This window comes from Lissotriton vulgaris, chromosome 2_1 (genome assembly GCF_964263255.1).
Source record: "Lissotriton vulgaris chromosome 2_1, aLisVul1.2, whole genome shotgun sequence".
Lineage (NCBI taxonomy): Eukaryota > Metazoa > Chordata > Amphibia > Caudata > Salamandridae > Lissotriton > Lissotriton vulgaris.
In genome coordinates this window covers 15342604-15368675 of record NC_141687.1, presented here as the reverse complement: position 1 = coordinate 15368675, position 26072 = coordinate 15342604, and the positions used below count along the sequence as shown (strand labels likewise).

At 49.0% G+C, this 26072-nt stretch overlaps 1 protein-coding gene across 2 annotated transcripts in view; it reads right to left on the bottom strand.

Annotated features, from left to right (window-relative positions):
* Positions 1 to 1017: 1017 nt before the first annotated feature.
* The window catches only part of LOC147729466 (uncharacterized), a 101238-nt gene continuing 76183 nt past the window's right edge, over positions 1018 to 26072 (bottom strand). For both annotated transcript variants that reach the window (XM_086954335.1, XM_086954337.1), the window contains exon 7: positions 1018 to 3229. In XM_086954335.1, the coding sequence (XP_086810461.1) occupies positions 2559 to 3229 (671 nt within the window). In that variant the 3' untranslated portion in view covers positions 1018 to 2558. The remainder of the gene's footprint in view (positions 3230 to 26072) is intronic.

Here is a 26072-nt window from a genome sequence, read left to right as displayed (position 1 = left end):
AATCAATCAAACACTCACACCCAGTCAAAAGATCTAGGTTTAATCCATCACCGTTCTTTAGCCCACTCTGCCACCCCAGTTCAGAGATGGCTATATGCAAATATAGTCCCAGGTCCCAGGATGCTTGTTTCTGGTCCAGGGAAGACATGGCTTGGCAGTTCGGGCTGGACTGTTCCCATGAGGCACAGGGTCAGACTGATTTGCCTATGGCCATGTCTGAACTGGGGTGGCTGAGTGAGCTAAAGAATGGTGATGGATTAAACCCAGATCAGTTGACTGGGGTGAGTGTTTGATTTGCTCAAACTCCATCATCCCCTTTTGTATCACAGAACAGAAGCAGGACTTGAATGCTCAGGAGATGAAGAAAGGGAGTTTGCAAAACAAGGCAAAGAGGAAGTAAAATAGCTCAACAGTAGTCTGCATAAAGAAAAAATATTTAAAATATTTTCAAAGCAACAGCTAGACTGGTCTCTGACATGGTGGAAAACCTCTTAAACTGGAAAAGGACTTTAATGTGGACGTGTGGAGAAAACAATGCTTATGTTCATTTCCACTGTGCCTTTGGACGACGCCAAGGCAATTCTCATTCTAAAACTGCTTACCAAACAATCACAAACATAATAATAGACTGAAGTGCACAGAGGCAGTATGCTAATGGAGAGACAGACACAAACAGATAGGCTCAAGGCAACATTTGCAAAAAGAGCACTATTAGACCCACCTGCAAAAAGGAGAGACTAACAGATATAACCAGCAACATAGTAAGAGAGAATGGGAGAAAGCGAGTGACAGAGAGGCATAGAGATGCACAGAGGAGGGTGCGCTAGAGAGTAACAGAAACACCAACACCCTTGTTTATAGTCTGACGGACAAGAAATGTTGTCAAAACATGGCAGAGATCACGTCCAACGTAGTACAACTGCTACAAGCTAAAATGCAGTAGTAATATGGCGGACAGGACATCAGTTAGGTTTTTGATGGAGTATCCCATCCGCCAAACTCTACATAAGGGCATAAGTTTGTAAAATAAACATAAAATCATAACAAGTAAGAGACTGACATACACACTGCGATTACTGCAGAGAAAGAGTGACAAGTGCAAATAAGCAATGATGGCGAGGGAGGAGACAGAAAAAGACAGCCATACAGAGAGAGGAGGGAGAACTGAAATATACACAGAGAGAATAAGAAACCAACTGAAGATACTCTGAGGTGACATCACAAGCAGAGACAGAGGCATATACTGAGCACAGACATTTGAAACACAGACAAGCAGAGGGGAACGGGGGAGAGATTGAAAAACTAGGCCATTAGAAGTTTAACTTTTATATGATTTTGGGGTTTTGACAGCCATGTGTGTTTGTTCATTTTCAATGTTTGTCTATTTGGAGGTACTGGATAAGGTTGTATTCCCCTGGCATGCACCTGTTTGGGCCATGCTCCTAATTAGTTTGGTTGCCGGGACCGTAATATTAAAGTGTCATTTATATTTATGGTATCCCACTTTCTGGATATGATGATTATGTTGTATACACTGAAGTTACTCCCGGTACCCTTTTACATGTTGGTACTAAGCACCAGCTGTAGTAAACACTGGTCGCAAAATACTGGTCGCAATTTGCAACCAGTATATTTGCGACAAATGTGGTATTTTGCAAACAAACCTATGTAACAATAGGTCGGTTCGCAAAATACTAAATCGTAGTGGCACAATACTACCAACCTCATGGATATTAGTACGATTGGAGGTCATCACAGACATGGTAGCCTGCTGGGGTAAGCAGACTACCATGTCTGTGATTGCTTACTAATAAAGCAAACAGTTTTTTGTTTTTTAATGCAGCCCATTTCCCTTAACGATGGGGCTGTGTTTAAAAAGAAAAGTTAAAAAAAATGTTGTATGTTTAAGGGAAAATGTGATCAACTTTTTTTCTTTTAAATTCACAAATGGGAAATGGTCCTAAGGGGACATCTTCCCTTTTGTGAATGGATTTCCACTGCCTTTAAGCTGTTAAGAAAGTAACGTTTTGCAACAGCGTCTTGGTTGCAAAACATTTGATACATAGCATACTAGTTCCGTATTTGGAAGGGACGCCTACAATACGCCCCTTCCAAAAATTGAATCCATATCCATTTCTAAATACATTTAGTGCCAGAGAAACACTTTTCTGAATCACTAAATGTGTTTAGAACAAAGAAACAAAATGAGTTTTTGCATTCACGTACCCTCTGACTTACACATTCCCTAAGTACAACTGGCCATTAATGCCTTACCAATATAGTTTGAATGGAGTTGATTTTATTTGCATTACGGAAGATTTTGAAAATATCTATAGATTTCTAATCATGGGAGTCATCTTTCTGTTTGGAATAGTATCTATTGAATCTCAGACTGTTGTCCCTGACGTTCTCACGATCGACTAACTTTTGTTCAAACTGGAACTGCATAAGCGCTTCACAGTAGTTTACAAACATAAATCTTTTCTTGCGATGTTTTCTTTGTTCTATTTTTATTTATAAAATATATGAATCTATTGACTGCTAGAGTGGAGCTCTCATCAAAGATGCTTTTTTCGATGTTGATTTAACTCACCCTTCTGAGTGAAGCATTTCTCACATTCAGTACATTTGTATGGTCGCTCTCCTGTGTGTGTTCTAATATGTCCGTTAAGATAATCTTTACGACTGAAGCTTCTGTAACAGAATGTGCATGTATACGGTTTTTCCCCGGTGTGTATTCTATAATGGTTTATAAGATTTCCCTTATGAAGAAAGCTTTTTCCGCAGTCATTGCAGGCATAGGGTCTTACTCGGGAATGTGGTCCTTTATGTCCAACAAACCTCTCCTTGAGACTGTCGCTGTTATCACATGAAGTGTATGCATATGGTGCCTGGTGTTCTTGTCTATTTGAAAGATCATTGAGTAATTGTGAATTGCTTGGAAGAATTTCAAAATCGGTATATGCCTGGGTTAACTGTGCCATGGGAACTCCAGGAAATGAACCGACGGGCTGAGAAGTGCTGGATCCATTTACACCTGGAGTAGCTTCATTGCCTCTCTGCTCCTGGTATACGTCTGACAATAGCTGGCTTCTAGGGTTTATGTCCTTGTGGAAGCTCTCTAGCACCTTGGTGGTGGTCTTCCGAACTAAAGCTCTACTCAGCGGCTTTCGTTTGGTCCACTTTATAGACTCTCCCATTTTTCTTTTCCTGTTCACAGTCCTATCACCTGTTGGATTTAAGAAAAAGATATATTTTACAATTAATTATTATAAAAATTCCATAGAACAATTATTTTCACGGTGTAAATGAGAGTAGAAAAACAGAATTGCATTGAATGCCGGGAATAGGCTCTGCTGTTACTTCTGGCCTAGCTTTTTAGCACGTCGCTCCTCAGCGCTGTATTTTAACTAAATGTGCATTTTACTAGCGTTTATTTTTCTTGTGCTTTGCTGCTTGGCCTGGGGGCAAGGGTCTCCACTTACCTGCATTTAAAGAGTTGATGCACCGCCGTTTTGGCGGGTCCGGGTCCCGAGGGGGCATATCTATCCAACTTTGGCCGCCATTTTGGATTGGGGCTGTTGGCGCTTTTGCGGGCGCCATCTTAGAGCGTCCTGACGCTCGCTTCAGTCCAGGGGACGCCTATTTAAAGTCGTCCTCTCCGCGCAGCGGGAACGCGCAGCTGGGACGCCGTTGCTTAGCCGGAGTCGTGCCAGAGTCCTGCCCGTCTGCGCCCGTCCGCGCTAAGGACGTGCGGGACTCTGGCCAGGCCCTGCTGGTACGGGGTGCGGTTGGTTATTTCCAGCCATGTTGACATACTCTTGTGACACCCTGCGTGACCTGGGACGCCGGACTGCTGGCTGTAGCTTACCCCTCCTACATCCATTGGACGGTCCCTATCATTGTGCTGGCTGTCAGTGGTTTTTGGAGCAAGCTACTTCCATTGCCCCCACACGTCCGGTGGCAGCCGTTTGCAACACCGGCCCGGAGCATGTTCTCCGCATTTTTAGTTTTAATGCTAGGTCTCTGGTGTCACACTATCAGGCAGTATTTGACCTGTTGCAGGATGATAGCCCGGACATCGTGGCTATCACCGAGACATGGCTGAAAGACGAGGACGCAGCCATTATTAATCTGGCATTCATCCCCTGACTATACAGTCCGTACCCTTAATCTATCTTCTAGGGGAGGGGGAATTGCCCTGGCTATTCGTTCTAGTCTTACTTGCTCCTGGACCGCACTGACCATTGCGGGATGTGAAAGTGCGTTGTTTAAGATTCTGGTTACTCCTCACTTCTCACTCTCGGGGATGGTGGTCTATCGTCCCCCAGGGAGCGAGGCGGCGTTTCGCGCCGCTTTCCCGGACGTGGTCAGCTCCTTGGTGGTGGGGTGTCCCAATTTTTCGATTCTGGGGGACCTTAATCTCCATTTCGATAGACCCAACCTACCTGCGGTCAGTGGCATTCTCACGGATTTGGAGGCCTTACAGTTGCTGCAGCTTGTTCAGCAGCCCACCCACATCGGTGGCCACACGCTAGATCCCTTCTTCACTAATTTGACAGATGCTTCTGTCACTGCCGTCTCGCCCCTGGGTTGGACTGATCACTCTTTGGTCGCCATTAGTACCCCTTTATCAGGTAGGACTGTCATCCCTCCTGCTAAGCTGATCGTAAGGCGGCATTGGGGCAAATTACGGTTGGAAGATCTGCACCGTGTCCTCGCTGCAGAGCCATTAGATCCGTTTGTAACTGTTGATTCAGGTTACGATGGGTTCTGCGCGTGGATCTCCAAAGCGCTAGATGCGCTCATTCCACTCACCGCCTGTAAGACCAGTGCCAGAGAATCTAGCCCATGGTACGATGGCGCCCTACGTGCGCTCAAGGGCAGTTGCAGGCGCGCAGAGAGGGCTTGGCGGAAGGCGTACGATTCGGGGAAAAAAGCTATCTATCTCGCCTCCGTCAAAGTATACCATCGGGCTGTGTGCCGTGCTCGGGCATTGTATTATACTGCCAAAGTCGGCAACAGCTCTAACCCCTCGAAAACTATTTTCAAATTGATGAAGGATCTTCTAGCTAAGCGCCCCGATGCTCCGACGACGGGCTCTACTGCTCATTGTGAGGCTCTTGCGGCGTTCTTTCAGGAAAAGGTCCAAAACATCTATATGACCTTTCCATCCACAGGACCCCCAGTTGAGTCTCCGATTTCCATCTGTGGAGACACAGCCCTGCACTCGCTTCCCCTGTTGACATTGGAAGGGTTTAACATCTTGGCAAAGCAGGTGAAATCTGGGTCCCCCGCCGACCCTCTCAGTTCGGCTCTCTTTAGAGATGAGTCGTTCGTGGGTCGGACCGTGGTACACTCCCTGATCAACATCTCGTTGGAGTCGGGCACGGTCCCCCGTAGCTGGAAGCGGGCGATGGTTTCCCCCATCCTAAAGAAGCCCTCACTGGACCCAGTCAAGCCTGAAAACTATCGGCCTATCTCTTTGCTTCCCTGGCCTACCAAAGTAATGGAGGCCCATGTCAACAAAGTTCTCTCGGCCCACCTCATCCAGTTTAACATCTTGGATCCCACCCAAAATGGCTTCCGTGCTGGTCACAGCACGGAGTCTGCCCTTCTCTCCATGGCTGAACACCTACGCACAGTGATGGATGCGGGGCAGACAGCGGCGCTCGTTTTATTAGATCTGAGCGCCGCGTTCGACACCGTGTCCCATACTATCCTGTTGCATCGCCTGGAGGAGGTCGGGCTGGGTGGCTCTGCCCTCCAGTGGTTTCGCTCTTTCCTGAACGATCGTTTCTTTAGCGTTGCGCTGCCACCGTACCAGTCCCAATTCCTTCCTCTGAGACAGGGGGTCCCGCAAGGCTCCTCGCTGAGTCCCACGCTTTTCAATCTATATGTGAGACCGCTGGCTGAGATCGTCAAGCAATGGGACATGACTATGGTCTCGTATGCTGACGATACTCAGCTAGCGGTGACTATCAGCGGGGATGCGGACCGGGATGCCCCCAGGTTTCAGAGTGGACTTAGGGCGGTGGCAAGCTGGATGAAGAACAACTGTCTCCAGCTCAACGCGAAGAAAACTGAGATCATGATCGTTGGCAGGAAGGCGGAACTGTGGGGGGACAAGTGGTGGCCCATTGAACTGGGGCCGGTCCCTCTCCCGGTCACTGAACTTAGGAATCTGGGAGTGTGGATGGATCCCGCTCTCAGTTACGAGGGCCACTCGAAGAAAATCGCGGCCGGCTGTTTTGGCATCTTGCGGTCGCTGAGGCCCATTCTTAAGTTCTTTGACCGTGGTACCAGGCAGCTGATAGTCCAGGCCACGGTATTATCTCGCCTGGACTATGCCAGCTCGCTTTTGGTAGGGACCAACGTGGCGGAGACTACCCGCCTTCAACGAGTGCAGAATGCCGCGGCTAGAGCCATTGTAGGCTTACCCCGAAGGAGCTCTGTCTCAGGAGTCTTGAGATCCTTGCATTGGCTCCCCATTAAATCACGCATCCAGTTCAAGGTGTTGTGCTTGGCGTTTAAGATCTTGAGGGGAGTAGGTCCGCCAATTCTTGCTGACCTCCTGTCGTGGTATGTTCCTTCCCGCGCTTTGAGATCGGGAAGCCAAGCGCTCGCGGTGGTCCCCCGATACAGGTTGTGTCGGGCTGGTGGTCGCTCTTTTCGGGTGAGGGCGGCTGAACTCTGGAATTCCCTCCCAGTGGACTTGCGGCTACTGACTGACCTCTTGGCCTTTCGCAAAGCTCTGAAAACGTTTCTTTTTTAAATAGATCTTTTATCTGTGTTGTGTTTCTGCTATCTGCTGCACATTGCCTGCCATGCGCCAGGACGCCCCTTAGCTGGGGCAGCTGTGCGCAATACAAAAGTGCATAACATAACATAACATAACATATGAACGGAGTAAATGCAAAGAAATAGGTAGTGATAATTACATTTTAGAGGCGTATTCTGATAATCATGTTGCGTATACTTTCCTCTGACATATGACTGTACCTTAAAACTAATAAAAGCTAGTGTGGCTCACTGGTTAGAGGCGGCAGACCCGAGAGCAGAGGACGGCCCGGGACCAGGGTTCGATTCCCGACGCGGCAGGTTTCTAGGACCAGGGTCAGCGGACTCGATAATTCTCTCGCCTCGGTGCCCACTCTGATCAGCGATCACACTCGGCAACTCTGGGCACTAGCTTGCCTCATCTTCACTAACGGCCCCATCAGACCGCCGGGGATGCCTGGTCTCACCCTGGAGATACCCATTAAGGGACCATCTCTCAGGGAAGCCAGGAAGGGTTTCGCAGCGGTCTAAGCGCGGGGACACGCCGGTGCGCGTAAAAACCCAGCGCTATATAAATGCCCCTATTACTATTATTACTATAAACACAGCACTTCTAGCCCATCACATATATTTTGTACACAACATACCTATCATTTTGAAGATCCCCCTTCCAGGTTATAGGTTAATTTATCTTATTTTGTGACCGCAATGCAAAGCGTGCACCATGCCCGCAGTGGCAGTCTGCGCTGCTGTAAAATCCCATCAGTGTAGAGTGTGTGCACTGCTGTAGAGTCACCCTGGGCCTGTACTGCCATGAAATGACAGCAGGACAGAGTGACCAGATGTGTTATGTTTTGCCATCACAACAGGGTTGTGTTACAGGCTGCTTTGCTATACCCTCACACCAGTGTCCTGTCACTTTGGCTGTTCACGTCTGATAGCACAGAAGTCATACAATCACAGATGTTGTGTAGTGGTGTGACAGGGTGCAGCACCTTCCACTGTGCACTGCGGTGTCATAAGAGCAGGAAATGTGTTGGCTGTTTATAAGAAAGTCTTTGTGTACAATCTGAGTAGCACAACAGCTAAAAAAGCCAGAAAGCTTTCAAACAGCCTACACGTCACTTATTTATCCCACTAAACTGGACTTCCAGACGGAGCGGTGACAGCAGAGAACACATCTGTTTGTAAAACTGAGCTAAACAGGGTATTGTTGTACACAACTCAGGTTTAACATGCAGACAAAGCTGTAATATTAATGATAAATGTGAATATTAGTTAACATTTTATTTCTATAAATATCAGTCATTCACATTTGTGTTAAGGGCTCTACAGGCGTTATGTTTATTCTTGAATAATCAGTGTGTTTTCAAGCAGCGCTCGTTTATGCATGCATTATTAGCTGATAAAAGACATTATTTATAGTCTCCCTACTCCCAGACGATTTAACATTATTGCCAATACGGTAATATTGTCACCTGTCTTGTGTAGCGCTTACAACCCGGGAAAGTCCAGGCACTCTGGCAAGTAATATTTATACAGGTGACCATAAAGGACAAGTAGTCAGGTCACCTTAACCTTGGGAAACCGAACGAGTACAATCTTTCAATTTAAGATATAAATGCCACAGTACTAATTCTGTGCATCATTACAGACACCAAAAATGTATGTTTAAAATTCCACAGTCAGGCATATACCGTTTTCACCAGAGGTCAGTCCACCTAGCACACACAGACAACTCAAAATCAAAGCGATCAGTACTGCGGGGGCAAAAAACACAGAAAGGAATGGGTTAAAAAACATTGATGCACACCGGGTACCTAGAGGTAAAAGATCATTTTGCGAGGAAATGGGGTGTATTATTGGTGTGCTTGTGCGACCTCGCTGTGCAATACACCCACTGGTGGGCTCCGGATATATAGATTTTACAAGCAATAACAAACTGAAACAATTTCAATCAACCGCGAACAAGCCTTGGCAAAGTCAACGAACAAGACACTTGGAAACGTTTTCAAGAAAAACATAGGCAAGAGTCAATACGGTTGGTTAGAAGTACTTGGGGCAGCAAACTCTAGCAGGAGCTACTCAGGGGGACCAGCAAGGTCCTTAAGAACAGTTACCTTCTCAGAAGAAGCAATTCTTTAGCAGTTCCAGGCACTTGACCGCATAGGAATTAATACCTAGGGAGAGGTCCTGATAAAAGGGATGAAGGATGCTGAAGATGCTCCAAGGATGCTGCGGATGCCATGCAGGGACTGCTCGGTCCATGAAGATGGCGAGGGATTCCTGGTTGCAGGGTCAAAATACCACAAGTCCTTTACGGTCCGGCTAACGTCCAGTCGCCACTGGACTACCAGTCGCGGTCACAGTCCAATCCTTACAGAGTCAATAACTTCCCTTTTGAAGGTCTCAGTAACTCTCTGACTGCACTATCGGGCTCAGCAAACTTTGACCTCAGTAGCCCACCACCAGGGTGTGGCTACCCCAGCACTACCCGCTCGTAGGAAACCCGGTTTGGCAACTTGTTTCCCTGCTCTGCCTCCCATGCCAGCCTGTCTACTTCATCAATGGAGCAGCCCTCCCACCTGGTGTTACAAACCTGCCCTTCAAAAGTGGCTTCACCTTTGAAGCCTGCCTTTTGGGGCTAACACCCATGTTGCTTCCTGCAGGGGGGAGGTGCCACCTCCCTGGCCTGCAACCCCTCATTATTCTCCTTCCTGAGAGTTGTTGGCAAGTCTCGTCCAGGAGGGAAGAGAGCAGACTCGTACAGCAGGCTCCAATTGTGCCTGAAAAGTCACAGGAGTTTAAAAGGCAACAAAGTGGCAGCTTTGCTACAGCTGCACACTGCAACATGTTACATTCATTTTGACTTGAGATATGGCTTAGTCTAACGAGTTGCATCAAAGTTAGCACAGCTGAGGGGTCAGCGTTTAACGCTGTCCTTGCCAATCGGGCGACTAAGTCTTTCAATGTAAAAACTGTGGTTTTGCATGTTTTACTGTCAGGACATGTGTCATATGTTGCACTCTGCCTTTAGGACTCTACAGAACTGCCAGAGGGGTGACGCACACACACTTCCAGGAAAAGTGGTTGCTTTGCCATGGCTTTTAATTGCAATGTCGGGCCAGCAGTGCACAACAGCTCTACCAGGCAGCAGTGGCAGACTTGTTCGACCTGGAGAACCTCCAGAGTGGCACAATCAGTGCTGCAAGGTCTGGGATAACCCTCTAACCTACCTGCCCTTGGTACCAAAGTGAGAAAAGAAAGCACTAACTTTGAATACTTAGTGTCCCTCAGTTGCACACCTTAATGGTTAAAGTAACCTTTTTCAAAAAAGAAGTTCCTCAAGTGAATTAGTAGATCCGACAGACATGTGTCAAACTTAGTGCTTTCTTTTCTCATTTCATATACCCCCTTGTGGCTAGAGGGGGATACCTCGTATGCACCCAAGTTGTTTAATATTCTTTCATATGATCTACCTCGCAATTTACTATAGTGTGCCTCGCTATTCCTCTTCAACTTGGTACCAAAGTACCATTTACTAGAGACTAACAAGTAATTTAGCCATTTCCAATTGAGTACAGCTAATTCAAAGTACACGTTAGGGTCAGGGCACTGGCACTGTGGTCCAGTTAGCAGGCATCAGTGCGCTCCCAGTTTAAAAACAAGCATTTGCAATGCAAAAGGTTTAGCATTTGCAATGTAAAAGGTCTCGCATTTGCAAGAGTTTGAACTATTGACATTGTAAATGATAATGCCTTTTATTTATGTGTTTTGAAAACCTGAAAGCAATGCGTAAACACCGCTTGCAGGATTTATAAACACAAAGTAAAAGCATTGAAACGGTTCATTTCCAAGGTCACCACAAACAAACATTTTTGCAGGCCACCCGAACATGTGTGTACTTATTATCAGTGGTGTGCAAATGGAGGCATGTGATTGGTTGAGTTGAGCACGGTGTTGTAATACTCTGCGTCACACAGTGATTTACAAGGCACTGAGCCAGAATTTAGCATGCCTGGTGGCCTTTGATCAACTGGAAGTGTGTGACGCACAGCACAGCCTTTCAACTGCTCAAGACAACATCGAGGGAGTAGCCAGTGGGTGTCAATTGAAGTTGTGTGTTTGCTGTTTGACACCTTGCTGTACTGTGTGGACTAAGTGGAGCAAAACTGCACTTCATGGCAGATTTCACCAATATGTATAATACAGTGAAAGCACTAGAGATGTTCCAGTAAACCCAACTAACCTATCTATGAATGCCCACTAGTATTATGTGGCCTATTCCAGGTCAGCGCCAATGTTAGCAGAGTCCCTTCTGCACCAGGCTACCTGTGCAATTACTGTGCTGCGCAGGACAGTAGTCTCACACGTGCGGCCCACGTGTGTTAAAGTGTAACGAGCTGCCCCGCAGCGGCATCATCTTAAAAGCAGGACACTGGGAGCAAACACGCTCAGTCCAATTTCCGCTAATTTACAGTGAGTGAACCTCTGGAAGTGAGAGTTATCCACAGTAAAGGCCCAAACAAAAGGGCTGTCATAAGCAAACAATCCTGGTAGACTAAATGGGCACAACCCATTAGCTACATACACATTCATTCGTTTAGGCTATGGGAAGAACGAGCCATTTCTCTTGGGCTCTCTTGCTTAGTCCGCTGTAACAACTGGCAGTATGTTCTGACAAGACACACAATTTGCCAATTGTCTCCCACCACATATATCCATTAGGCCACACCTCCTCACATGGAACCAAGACTGCACTAAGAACACTCTTGGTTCTAGGACGGATGCACGCATCCAGGACTCTAAGTGCCGACATGACCGAGCAGGTCTGGGCCTACTCTTTCCCTGAACCCACCAGACTATCCTTGGCAAGAGTTCGGTGCCTCAACACTGATGCCACAACAGACAGGTCCGAACTGGTCCCACTGGAAACTATACAACCCAATCCCTCACGCATCCATGTCACTACACCCTACTGATGCAGAAACAAGCTCCTACCAAGACCTCTGACCCTCACCCACAGCACTTACGATGGGGGTCTATAGCTACCTCCACCCTTGAGGGATAACTGAATTTCCGAAAAATGAGTTCCCCGCTGAGTGAGGGAGTCACGCTTAGGCAGCTCCACCCATGGCATCCACCCAGGGATCATTGCCCAGTTGTTCTACCCAAGAACAGGGTCCATGTCCCCCAACCGCGGCCTCTCAAGCCCCACTGGATCAGCAGGAAGTGCCAATGGACACTGTCTAGGCCACCCCTCACCCAAGCCTGATGTCAAACCACTTCCCAGCCCCCAAGCAGTCAAGCTGGAGATCAGCCATGAACTCTAAATATCCCTCGACGAAATTTGAAAGGTCAGCCTGTGGGCACACACTGCTGCCTTCCACCTCACTCAGCTGAAGGGCTACCCCACCTAGTAAACCAGGACTTCCAAAAGGCCTCCGGGACACACCCCAGGGCTGGTACACCAAGTGCACAAGCAGGAGTCTGCAAAGGCAGTGCCTCTGCAGCCTCTCCTTCTGACAGCTCAGAGACACAATCCCTAACAGATGTGGTTTTCTCCCACCAGACTGATGCTCGTGTTCAAGTCCTTCAGGAGCAGGCACCACCCAGCCACCTAGTTGGGTCACAGCAGGCTAATCTACCTCTTGTACACCATCAGTCTACAGGGCCTCCTCCCCGTGTCCTGGGGTGTTACACCACAGGACCTACCCGATTGGACACTAGGTTGGACCGGGCCATAGCATCCTCCTCTGGTTCCAGGCAGAGCAATCTCTAGGATGACATCCTTCACTGTATGGGGACAGTCGACTTCCCTACCCTGACATCGGAGTCCACCAGTAACCCATCCCTGGAATCTAGGGAGTTCACCACTGCCTCTCAGATCTACTCGGGGTCAGTCACTGGCCTACCTCGGAAAATGAAGGCACTCACTTTCCATCCTATTTCTCCTCACTGACTTCCACTACACCTCCTACCGCTGGAACCATCCTTTATTGGACCACCAACCACCAAGGGTCACCCTTGGACAGCTCCCCTCCCCAAAGGATAACCTATAGAGACCACAACTTATTCTTGCGCCTCCCACCGTTGGAAAATGTCTCGGGGACCACCCCAACCTGCATGTGAGAAGTCCCATGGGTGCCTCTAACTTCAGGGATCTCTCCCGCCCTGCCATTCTGGTAACTGTGGCCTGCGCCAATGGCTGGAAACGCTCTGCTAATGGAATGACTCAATGTGGGTTCCATTGTGGAAAATCTGCTGCGCACATGACAAGGTAGAGAATTTCTTGGAGCCCCCCATTCATCTCTAAATCTATAAAGAAGCACCCTCCGCACACAAGCACTGTGTGTAGTGTTGGTATAGAAAAGGACCCGATGGCCCTGGTCCAAGTACTCCATTGCAGCACTTCGACGGCTCTGCTTCGCTGCCCTGAGAGAGTCAAGTGCTACAAGGGGCAAACAATATACAACTGTAGATGTATTACTTGTACAGGACTTGCATCCTTCACAACTAAGAAAAAAAGTTTTGTAAAGTGGGCTCTTCATTGAAATGCAAGTCACAATCCATCTTTCAATAGATTGTTTAGTCGAGGCTAGGCCCTACCAAATATGACCATAATTGATGAAAAGCTGGTTCAATTTTCGCAGGCATTTTAGAAAGCGCACATCTGGTGTTGTGCTGAAGAGGATGGATTGGGGAAAAGGGAGAATGTGCAATAGTCTGATTTAGAAAAAACTGATACTACTCTGGGTAAAAGGGGCGTATTCTCAGGACTCTTTGCATGGAAACGAATATGGTACTTACCAGTATGCATCTGTTCTTGGCATGTAGGGCTGCTGACATTCATATCTGTGTATAGATCGCCGCCTAGTGTTGGGTCCGGATGATTGCACATTGTTGTCCTGGAAGAGTCTTCGAAGTATCACGAGATAGGTGGCTCCTCCCCTGGACTACAGTGCGCATGGGCATCGACTCCATCCTCAGATTGTTTTTAGCCATTGTGGCCAAGATGGAGTGAAACTAAGTGAATGATGACCATGCTAGAAGTATGCGTGAATGCTGCAGCCGCTACAGGCGCCGGGGAGGAGGGCGGGCGATATGAATGTCAGCAGCCCTACATGCCAAGAACAGATGCATACTGGTAAGTAGCATATTCGGTTCGAGGCATGTGGGCTGCTGAATTCATATCTGTGCATAGAATACATAGCAGTCCCTCCATTAACGGCGGCCGCCTGTGCCAGCTGCAGCAGTTTTGAAAAGTGTTTTTAGAACAGCCTGCCCTACAGCTGCCTGCTGTTTGGAGTGCACATCAACACAGTAATGTTTTGTAAATGTGTGTGTGGTAGACCATGTGGCTGCTCTACATATGTCTTCCAAAGGAATATTTCCAAGGAAAGCCATGGAGGCCCCCAACTTTTGGGTGGAGTGGGCCAGCGGTGGAAAGGTGAGAGTGCGCTTGGCTTTCTGATAGCAGATCTGAATGCATTTAACGATCTACCTGGCTATACCAGCCTTGGAAATTGGGTTACCTTTGTGTTGTGGCGCAAAGGCAGCAAATAGTTGTTTAGTCTTCCGAAAATCTTTGGTCCTATCAATGTAGTACATTAGGGCCCTTTTGACGTCAAGTGTGTGGAGCATTCTCTCCGCAAGTGACTTTGAATTTTGGAAGAACACAGGTAGTCTTATAGTCTGGTTGATATGGAACTGAGAAACTACCTTAGGAAGGAATTTAGGATTAGTGCGAAGCACCACCCTGTTGGAATGAATCTGAATAAATGGCTCTTGGATAGTTAGTGCCTGGAGTTCACTAACTCGTCGTAGCTACGTAATCGCTATAAGGAAAGCCACTTTCCATGTCAAGAACTGAATCTCGCAGGAATGCAGTGGTTCAAAAGGGGGACCCATCAGCCTGGTGAGGACCACATTCAGGTTCCACTCGGGAGCTGGTGGCGTCTGCGGAGGAATGACTCGTTTGAGTCCTTCCAGAAAGGCTTTAACTGCAGGCACCCTAAAAAGTGAGAGGTGCTGTCTGTTTTGGAGATAAGCAGCCATTGTGGATAAATGTATACGAATGGAAGCATAGGCCAGATTACATTTGTACAGATGTAAGAGATAACAAATGATGTTTTGAATAGATGCATCCAGCGGGTTAATGTTGTGGTCTGCACAATAAATGACAAACCGCTTCCACTTCGCCGCATAGCATGCTCTGGTGGTGGGCTTCCTTGCCTCCCGGATGATGTCCATACAGTCTGGAGGTAAGTTGAGGTAGCCAAACTCTAAGACCTCAGGAGCCAGATCGCCAGGTTGAGCTGTTGCGGATCTGGATGCTGAATGTCGCCATGGCTCTGCGTCAAAAGCCTGGGTGTGAGGCGCAGCCTTTGATGCGGTACCACAGACAGTTCCAGAAATGTGGTGTACCATGGTTGGCGAGCCCACGTCAGAGCAACCAGGATGAGAGTCATCGAATGCTGCTTCAGCTTGCGTGCCACCAGCGGTATTAGAGGTGCTGGGGGAAAAGCGTACGCAAATTTGCCTGACCAGTTCATCCATATCGCATTGCCTTGCGACTGTGGGTGTGGAAACCGGGCGGCAAAGCTTCGGCATTTTGCGTTCTCCTTTGTGGCGAACAGGTCTATCTCTGGATGACCCCACCTTTGGAAGTACGGGTGGAGTACTGATGGATGTATCTCCCACTCGTGCATTTGGCGGCTGTACCTGCTGAGCAGGTCCGCCATCTGATTGGGAGGTGTTCTGCCATGAGGAAGATGTTTCTCTGAATGGCCCACTTCCACATGCTCTGAGCCAGATGAGACAACTGTGGAGAGTGTGTTCCTCCCTGTTTCTGAATGTAGTACATGGCCGTCGTGTTGTCCGTCCGGATCAACACGACCTTGTTGCACAGATGTACTTTGAAGGCTTTCATTGCCATGAAGAGCGCCATCAGTTCTAGAACATTGATGTGCATCTTCCTTTGCTGTGGTGTCCATAGTCCCTGCACAGTGTAGTGGAGTACATGAGCTCACCATCCCTGGAGAGAAGCGTCCGTCGTCAGAATGATCTGTGGCACAGGCTCTTGGAACGGTCGTCCCTTGCAAAGGTTTTGTGGATTCCACCAATGCAGAGAGTAGTATGCCCGACCACTCACCAACACTAGGTCTTTCAATGTCCGTGAGCCTGAGTCCACTGACGAGCTAAGCACTCCTGAAGCGGACGCATATGTAGTCTCGCGTGCGGGACTATGGAGATGCAGGAGGCCATCATGCCTATCAACTGCATGAACACTCGCGCTGGAAGCGAGTGTTGAGGTCTGAATTTTTGTATCAGCGATTGAATGCTGCTGACCCTCACTGAATTCGGCTGTGCTGTGGCTGCCAGAGTGTTTATCGTCGCACCCAGATACTGCCGTATGTGGGCGGGTTGCAGGTGGGACTTAGGGTAATTCAGTGAGAATCCCAGATCGTGAAGAAGGTGAATGGTGTGGGACATGTGGGCGGCACACTGCTGGGCCGACTTTGCCTGGATGAGCCAGTCGTCCAGATTAGGGTAGACGTGAATGTTTGGTCTCCTCAGGTGTGCCGCCACCATCGCCAGGCACTTTGTAAACACCCTGGGTGCCATGGTGACCCCGAAAGGGAGAACCTTGAACTGGTAATGTTGGTTGTGGATGGTGAACCAAAGGCTTTTTTGTGTGTGACGGGTGTAGCGGAATATGAAAATACGCTTCCTTCAGATCTAAAGTTGCGAGAAAATCCCCCTGACTGAGCAACGGTAGGACTTGCTGCAGGGTCAGCATGTGAAAGTGCTCCGATAGGATGAACTGATTGAGGGGTCTGAGTTCCAGTATGGGTCTGAGGGACCCGTCCTTTTTTGGTATTACGAAGTACAGTGAGTAAACTCCTGTGCCTCTTTCTTTCAGAGGCACAAGCTCGATTGCCCCTTTTTGCAGCATGACGAGGACTTCCTGCTGCAATAAGTGCAAATGCTCGGCGGACATAGGACGGTGTCTTGGGGGTATGTTGGGTGGAGTGGATGTTAACTCCAAACAATAACCTTAGTGTATAAGCTGTGTGACCCACCTGTCTGTGGTGATGGACTTCCAGACTGGCAGGAACTGTTGAAGTCAAGGCGTCACTGTTTGTTAGTGGCGGAGGATCTGGAGTTGTTGTTTCCACGACCTCTGCCTTTGGCGCTGTTTCCACGATATCCACCTCGACTCTGTTTGGGTATGTGGTCTGCGTGCCGTCTTTATAGTACTGTGCGGTTTGGGAGAGCTGGCCTATGGAAACACCTCTAGTGCTTCAGCGACGAAAAGAACCACCCCTGAACTGCTGGGACTGCAGAGCCCCCATGGACTTAGCAGTTTCAGTGTCCCTTTTGATTTTCTCCAAGGTGGTGTCCACCTCTGGGCCAAATAGATGATCAGGGTTTACTGTCTGATTGAGAATGGTGGTCTGTATCTCCGGCTTGAATCCTGAGATTCTGAGCCAGGCATGTCGTCTCAGCATGACACTAGTGTTAATAGCTCTGGCCGCGGTGTTTGCCGCGTCCAGTGCACATTTAACAGAAGCATTTGATATGAGCTTCCCCTCTTGGATGAGCATCTCAGCTCCCTCTTTGTATTCGTCTGGCAGGTGCTGTAACAGGGTCTCCAGTGTGTCGTAATGTGCCCTGTCATACCTGGCTAGAAGTGCTTGTGTATTTGAAATGCTCCAGATATTGGCCGCTTGAGCTGCCACCCTTTTCCCCGATGCCTCAAACACCTTAGATTCCTTATCTGGGGGAGGAGCACCACCCGTTGTTTGTGAATTAGCCCTCTTCCGGGCATTAGAAACAACAAGAGAGTCCAACGGCAACTGTCCCTTGATGTAAGTAGGGTCACCAGGCGCCGGTTTAAACTTCTTTTCAATTCTAGGGTTCATCACCCTGGCTCTCGTAGGCTCCTTAAAGATCTCCCCAGCATGCTTCAAGACACCCTTCAAAACTTCAACATAGGTAGAGTCTTGACAGTCCTCTCTGAGACGGAAAAGGTGTCAAAAAGAAAGTCCACTTCAATGGGGTCAGCATGGAGCTGGACATCATGATTCTTCGCTGCCCTTTCAATGAGGGCATTAAACGCAGCAGAATCCTCTGTAGGCGACGTTTTCACAGCATACATCTGAGTGTCCGGGGTAGAGTGAGGATCACCTGGGTCAGCAGCAGCTGGCCTGGGTTCATTGTATCATCTGGCTCAGTGTAGGTAGTATAGCTGTATTCATCCTCATCACCTTCCCCAGTGTCCACATCTGAATAAGTGGGTGAGACATCATGGCCATGTGGAGAAACCGGTTCCACAAGAACAGGTGTCGAAGTGGAATCCTTTTTCTTCTTTAGTGGAATTTTATAGGACTCCATTGGCTGTTCCGGGGCAATTTTCCGCTTATGAAGGGAAAGTCTGCCCGTTTCGGCATCGATAAATTGTTCTTGTTCTTCCAACGAAGATTGTCGATGCTATAAGGCCGGGACCGCTGTCGTCGACTTCGGCACCGAGGACACCTTCTCGGGCACGTTGGTGGCCATTCTAGGGGCGATTTCGGCGCCACTTTCGGCAGCAACGTGAAAAGAACGGGCGTTGACGCCTTCTGAGGTTTATCGACAGGCTTCGAAGGTGGAGGATCTTTTGGCCCGACACTCGAGGCCTTGTCCTTGATGCGCTTTAGGGAGCCCGCCACTTGCTTGGAGAAAGCGTCGGACGGCTGCGTCGACTCGACTGAATCTTTCGAGGCACCACCAGAAGTGGACTCGTGGGTCGGTCCGCTCTTGGCTTTGTTTTGTCGACGCGGAGACTTGAGAACCTTCGGATCACTGAGCCCTTTGTCGGTGTCGACAGTCTTCGGCACCGATTTGTTCGGCTCGACTGCCTTGACCTTTGTCTTCAGCGTGCCAGACTTCGTCTCAACGCCCTTGAGCTGTATCTTCGGGTCGATAATGCCCTTTTGCTTCGTCGGCGCCGACAGGTCCGAGGGCTTTGAGCCGACCAAAGCAATACGCACTTTTGGTTTCAATGGGGGCACCAGTGCTTTCACTTGCGTCAAGACCGGTGTCTTCACTTTCGGTTTCGATTTCGCAGGATGCGGCTCCTTAGCAATGTCCGTAGCCGAGCCCGAAGGCGGGCCCTAGAACTCACTGGAAGATCTTGGGTAAGGCCTAGTGGCGATCCCTCGACCTGAGCCTTTTGAAGCGTTTCGGCCGCAATGTCAGTTTGAGTTAGCTCCTCGCTCGAGCTATCTTCCATGGCCCCAAAGGCCTCGTCGTCGTCTCCTACCTCGTCGACGACTTCTTCCGCGTCGAGCATTTCAACATCCGCGTCGTAGTTGTAGTCTACCTCCGACGCGAGATGCGACAGGTTCTCACGAACTTCCCGGTCAGCGCCGTCATCATCTCCGGCATCGAATATGTCCACAGGCGCCGGTGCAGTCTGCTGGGCATCCTGGCGCGCAGCGCGACGATGCAGAAGAGTCTTCTTGGATCGAAAACGGGAACTAGCAATGCAGCTGGCTTCATCATGATGGTCCGTCGATAAGGTCTCTGGCGTTGACTGGGCCTTCAGCGTCGAAAGCACGTGGCTCTCTGGAATACGGCTCGGAACTGAGCTGGAATAATCGGGCACCGAACGCAAGAGTATACCGACGAAAAGCTAAAGGCCTTTTGGCCTTAAGAAAGTTTTATATCGATTCCGACTAGAGTGAACCAATATACATCCTAACCCAATGGCGGAAAAAAACAATCTGAGGATGGAGTCGATGCCCATGCGCACTGTAGTCCAGGGGAGGAGCCACCATTCTCGTGATACTTCGAAGACTCTTCCAGGACAACAATGTGCGAGACGAACGGATCCCTCGACCTCTCGCAGTCTGGCTTTCGGGCCAACCACAGCACCGAGACCGCCCTGATCGCAGCCACCGATGACATCCGAGCCCTGCTTGACAACGGAGAAACAGCAGCCCTCATCCTCCTAGACCTCTCCGCGGCCTTCGACACTGTCTGCCACCGTACACTAGTGCAGCGCCTCAGCAACGTCGGAATCCAGGAGAAGGCACTGGAGTGGATCATCTCCTTCCTCGCCGGAAGGACACAGAGAGTCCGCCTCCCCCGTTCAGATCAGAAGCCACCAAAGTCATCTGTGGCGTTCCTCAAGGCTCCTCGCTCAGTCTAACCCTCTTCAACGTCTACATGAGCCCCCTCGCAGATATCGCACGCCAGCACAACCTTAACATCATCTCCTACGCCAACGACACCCAGCTGATCCTCTCCCTCACCAACGACCCCACCACCGCCAGAGCCAACCTTCACGAAGGGATGAAAGAGGTAGCCGAATGGATGAAGAACAGCCGCCTGAAACTGAACTCGGACAAGACGGAAGTCCTCATCCTGGGATCTTCACCCTCCGCCTGGGACGACTCCAGGTGGCCCCCCGCCCTAGGCAACGCACCCAAACCAACAGACCACGCACGCAACCTGGGCTTCATCCTGGACTCCTCCCTCTCCATGACCAGACAGGTCAATGCCGTCTCCTCGTCGTTCTTCAACATCCTGCGCATGCTACGTAAGATCTTCCGGTGGATCCCCACCGAGACCAGGAAGACGGCCACCCAGGCCCTCGTCACCAGCCGTCTGGACTACGGCAACTCCCTCTACGCCGGAACCACTGCCAAACTCCAGAAGAGACTCCAGCGGATCCAGAACGCCTCAGCACGACTCATCCTGGACATCCCCCGTCGCAGCCACATCTCCGGACACCTGAGAGACCTGCACTGGCTCCCGGTCAACAAGAGAATCACCTTCCGTCTCCTCACCCACGCACACAAAGCCCTACACAACCAAGGCCCAGGATACCTCAACAGCCGTCTCAACTTCTACGCTCCCAAACGCCAGCTTCGATCGACCGGCCACGCCCTCGCCGCCGTCCCCCGCATCCGAAGAGCCACCACAGGGGGACGGTCCTTCTCCTACCTCGCCGCCAAGACTTGGAACTCCCTCCCGACCCACATCCGCCTGACCCAGGACCACCTCACCTTCAGGAAGCAACTCAAGACCTGGCTGTTCGAGCAGTAGCGGACCCCCCTCCCCTAGCGCCTTGAGACCCTCTGGGTGAGTAGTGCGCTATATAAATGCTGTGATTGATTGATTGATTGATCATCCGGACCCAACAATAGGCGGCGATCTATGCACAGATATGAATTCAGCAGCCCACATGCCTCGAACACTGTGTACGTCTGTGTAGAAGTGAGTGCCTGAATCACGCTTCCTTTTGTTCTGGAGGGGACAGCACTAGGACAGACACTGCACTGAGACCTCGTAAATATGTTCAAACAGAAAACCCATCAACTTAGCTAAAACTAAGTGACTAGGTCTTCCATAAGGAAGAAGATTTCTGGATCAGAGAGAAAACTTTATTTTGTTATTCTAAGAAATACAGGTATTCTAAAAAATAAATACGATCCAGAGTTTTTCTATAGTTTATTGCTGCTATATTGAGTTTTATAGAAGAAAATTGTAGTTGGGCCAAACAAGAGTATTGGGTTGTGTCTTATTCCAGCACCAGATGCACAAACCTTTACATTTTAATGCATAACCGGCCCTGTTGAAGGACACTTGGCTTCTCTCAATATCTTTAAACACGTAGATGGTAGGTTTAAATGACTTTACTGTCTTACCTTAGGTGCCGAGCTGCAAAAGATTTAAAGTTCATATGCTGAACTTGCCCCGGAAGCCTCTATAATGAGTTGGGTCTGTGGGCAGTTTCTTGTTTGATGAACATCTGTAGAAGGTCTGGATAGCTCTGCTGTCTCAGCCGCTCCAGTGCTATCAGAATCATCTTTGTTTGAGATTTTGCACCACTTCGCTATTACTGTAGGCATTATTGGCATTAATGGAAAAGTGTAAGCAAATGGCCGGGACCCTGTGCTCAAAAGTGAATTGCCACAGAGTTTGTTTCTCAAGCCCGGATGTGAAGTCTCCTCATGTTTTGTTTTGTACCACTGCAACAACATCTAGGTATGGATTTCCCTACTCTTCATCTTGACTTAGTTGTCTAGGACCCATTTGTGTATTTCATCAAAGTATTAATGGAGGAAGTCTGCTTGATGGTCCTGTGTGGCAGGATGTGCAGTGCTGCCAGTAAGATGCCTCTGGCTAGAGACAAATGCCAGAGACTTGTGATTCCACTGACCGTGATCTTGATACTGCCACTCCCTTTTCTTTAAAGTGAAGATTATGTTACTTACACTGTAAGCCTCTGTTTTTGGCACATAGTGCTGTAGATTCACATCCTTTGCATATTTCTGCCATCTGGTGTTGGGTCCGGATATGTGCAATTTCTGTTTCTACGAAGATGTTTATTGAGTCACAGGTAGAGTGATTACTCCTCTTGGTGATAACGTCCATGGGCATCGACTCTATTGTTAGATTGTTTTCTTTCCGCTGTCTGATTCTATGGTATTGTTTTTTGGCTGAGAGTGTTGTTTGTCATCAGATATGGAAGGTAAGATAGTTTACTTACTAAACTAGTATTAATACATGAATTTTAAGTCACAGGTGCTTATGTGTTTTGAGCGGTTATCCCGCTCTTTGTATGATTTAAACCAAATCAAATAAAGTATTTTGAAACTGGAAACTGGATATGGAAGGAAAGCCTGCAGAGGAAGATAGACCAGTTTCAAGTCCAGGTAGTTGATGTGATACGATGTTTCCTTATCAGTCCAGAGTCGTTGGCTCAGAAGGGCTCCAAGCCTGTCATGTTATGTTATGTTATATGCTGTTTTGTAATGCGCACAATTACTACTGGAGTATCCTGGCGCGGTATACCGCTGGGGAACCCGTCCTGGCTTTCCCTGTGGGATGGTCCCTACTGGGAGTCCCTAAGGTGGAGCCAGGCATCCCCGGCGTTGATGGGGCCGTTGTAGAGATGAAGGCCACGCCCACCGCCCATCTACCCATCAACCTATAAGTATGTGCCTCCCCTGGAAGCGCAGCGGACGAGCGCAGCGGGCGCGCCTAAGGCAAGCCCGTCTGCGCCCGTCCGCGACCGACCGGGACCAGGGGCCACATCCCCTACAGGCTCCAGTACACCTGAGGCAGTCATCATTCGCTACAATCGTATCGATTTACTAGCCCTGCGTAAACCTATCGAAACAACAAACTGCATCCAAACCGGCCCAGGTCTATCCTACGGTCCCATCTCATGCCGTTCATGTCATCCTCACATGATCCCTACCAACCCCCAGCATGAACTAAAATGTCTATATTTTAATGCCAGATCACTACCCAAGCATGCACTAGACATATGGGACACCTTAACCTCCAAAACGCCAGATCTGGTTTTTGTCACCGAAACGTGGCTATCCGATGCCAGTGCCCCGGACCTAGCCAACGCTCTCCCCCCCAATTATAAAATAATAACACAAAACAGACAAAGCAAGAAAAAAGGAGGCGGAGTCGCCGTAATTTTTAGGGACCACCTAACTTGCCTAACGGATACAATTAATGCGGAGCCTGAACATGAGCTACTACCATTCAGAATTCTCGCTGAGAATTATGTCAAGCTAGCGGGCGCAGTCGTCTATAATCCACCTGGACAACAAATTAACCTTAGTGCGAAACTCCTGAATCAAGTACTCCCTTTGTGCCTAAAACACAAAAACTACATGATCATTGGAGACTTTAATGTCCATTACGAAAACCCCAATGCCCCTGGAGTCGCTCAGCTCAAATACGACATGGAAATCCTCCAACTGAAACAACTGGTCGATGGCCCTACGCATATAGCAGGGCACACCCTGGATCTCCTTTTTACGAACATCGAGTCGACCACCCTCAAGGAAACTCTCCCTCTGTCATGGTCCGACCATTTCATGCTCTCATTCTCACTTGAACTTCCCGGCAAACCCGTGAAAATCAGATCCTCCCCCCTCACCTCCAATAGAGCCTGGAAACTAATCAAAGACTCTAATTTCCAAAACCATTTTCACGAGACAGATGTCTCCCTACCAGATAACGAACCTATTGGTAACAATGTCATCCGGCTAGAAACTAGCATCCGCCAAACATTGGACAAAATAGCACCCTTGCGAGAAGTTAGGAAAAAAACAACCATTAACGAAAAATGGTACACCCCCTCCCTCAAGAGCCTTAAAAGGGAATGCCAAAAAACAGAACACCAATGGAGACAAGCGAAAAACCCCACAACCAGAGCCAACTACACTGCCAAAAGGAAACAATACATCCTTGCCATCCGAGAGGCAAAAAAGGCATTTTTCGTGCAACGAATCAACGAAAACCACAACTCGGCAAAAGAGTTATTTAAAATTGTGAAAGAGCTCAGCAACCCATCCTGCACTTCGCAAAACCTCACCCCTTCAACAGAAGCATGCGAACGGATTAGCTCCTTCTTCTCCGAAAAAAATCAATAAAATGTATTCAACCTTCACCCCCTCCCATACCGTCTCCCCCTATGATAACTCTGACGTACGCCCATCTACATCCGACAACGACAACGATCGCCTAGACTTGGGCAACTCCCCTCGCCTATCCAACTTCCAACCACTCTCCGAAGAGGAAGTACTAACAGTCTTTAGAGCAATAAAATCCGGCTCCCCTGCAGACCCCTGCCCGCACTTTGTATTCTCTGAAATTGCACCGACTCTATGCCCACTCATCACCAAACTTTTCAATCAGTCTCTCGCCTCCGCGTCCTTTCCAGATTGCTGGAAACACGCATCTGTAACCCCCCTCCTAAAGAAAGCTGGGGCCGATATTCTCAACCCAGAGAACTATAGGCCAATTTCACAACTCCCTTACCTCTCCAAAGCATTGGAGAAAATGGTTAACTTACAGTTATCCAAATATCTCGAGGACAACTCGCTTCTGGACCCCACCCAAACCGGTTTCAGATCCAACAATAGCACCGAGGCTACGCTGCTGGCAGTGTCGGACAGTGTCAGATGCATCACTGACCAAGGGGGTTCGGTGGCTCTGATACTGTTGGACCTGTTGGCAGCGTTCGACACAGTGTCGCACAAATGCCTACTGAACATTCTCCGGAGCAAAGGAATACAAGACACAGCATTGCAATGGATTGAATCCTTCCTGTGCAACCGCACCCAAGCAGTGCATATGGGCCAATTCCATTCAGAACCCCGTCCCATTGGCTGTGGAGTCCCACAAGGGGCTTCCCTAAGCCCCACTCTCTTTAATGCCTACGTATCATCTCTGGCCGACATCGGAAGAAAGTGGGGCATCGGCATCTGCTCATATGCCGATGACACGCAGCTGATGGTGACCTTGGATGAAAGATCGGAAAAATTAGAAACAACTAAAAATAAACTCCACAGCTGCCTCTCCGAAATGGCGGACTGGATGCGTAACCACTGCCTCAAGCTCAATGCCGGAAAATCCGAAATTCTATTAATTAATTAATTAATTGTGGGTTTATATAGCGCTAGGATAGACTCCCGGAGGAGTATCTCCGCGCTTCGACCGCTGCGAAACCCTTCCTGGCTTCCCTGAGAGATGGTCCCTTAATGGGTATCTCCAGGGTGAGACCAGGCATCCCCGGCGGTCTGGTGGGGCCGTTAGTGCAGATGAGGCAAGCTTATGCCCAGAGTTGCCGAGTGTGATCGCTGATCAGAGTGGGCACCGAGGCGAGAGAATTATCGAGTCCGCTGACCCTGGTCCAGAAACCTGCCGCGTCGGGAATCGAACCCTGGTCCCGGGCCGTCCTCTGCTCTCGGGTCTGCCGCCTCTAACCAGTGAGCCACAAAACTGCACACTAATTGTTCGGAGGAGCCAAACTATCGTGGAACGATTCTTGGTGGCCACCGTCACTGGGAACAGCCCCCACCCCGAAACAATATGCCAGGAATCTGGGCATTATGATGGATGACGCACTATCCATGAAAGACCACGTGCGCACACTTTGGGGTAAGGGATTTGCAATCCTGAAACTCCTCGCCAAGATCTTCACATGGATCCCACTTGACTGTCGTCGTACGATCACCCAGGCCCTCCTAGTCAGCCGCCTAGATTATGGCAATGCTCTATTCGAAGGAATGAACGAGCAGCTGTTCTCCCGCCTTCAGGTTCTGCAAAACCAGGCTGCCAAATTGGTATGCAACAAAGGTAAACGAGACTCTGCATCGGCATGTCTAAAACAACTCCATTGGCTGCCGATGCGCCAGCGTGCCACATTCAAACTACTTTGTCATGCGCACAAAGCCCTTCACAAAACAGGCCCTACAATCCTGCAA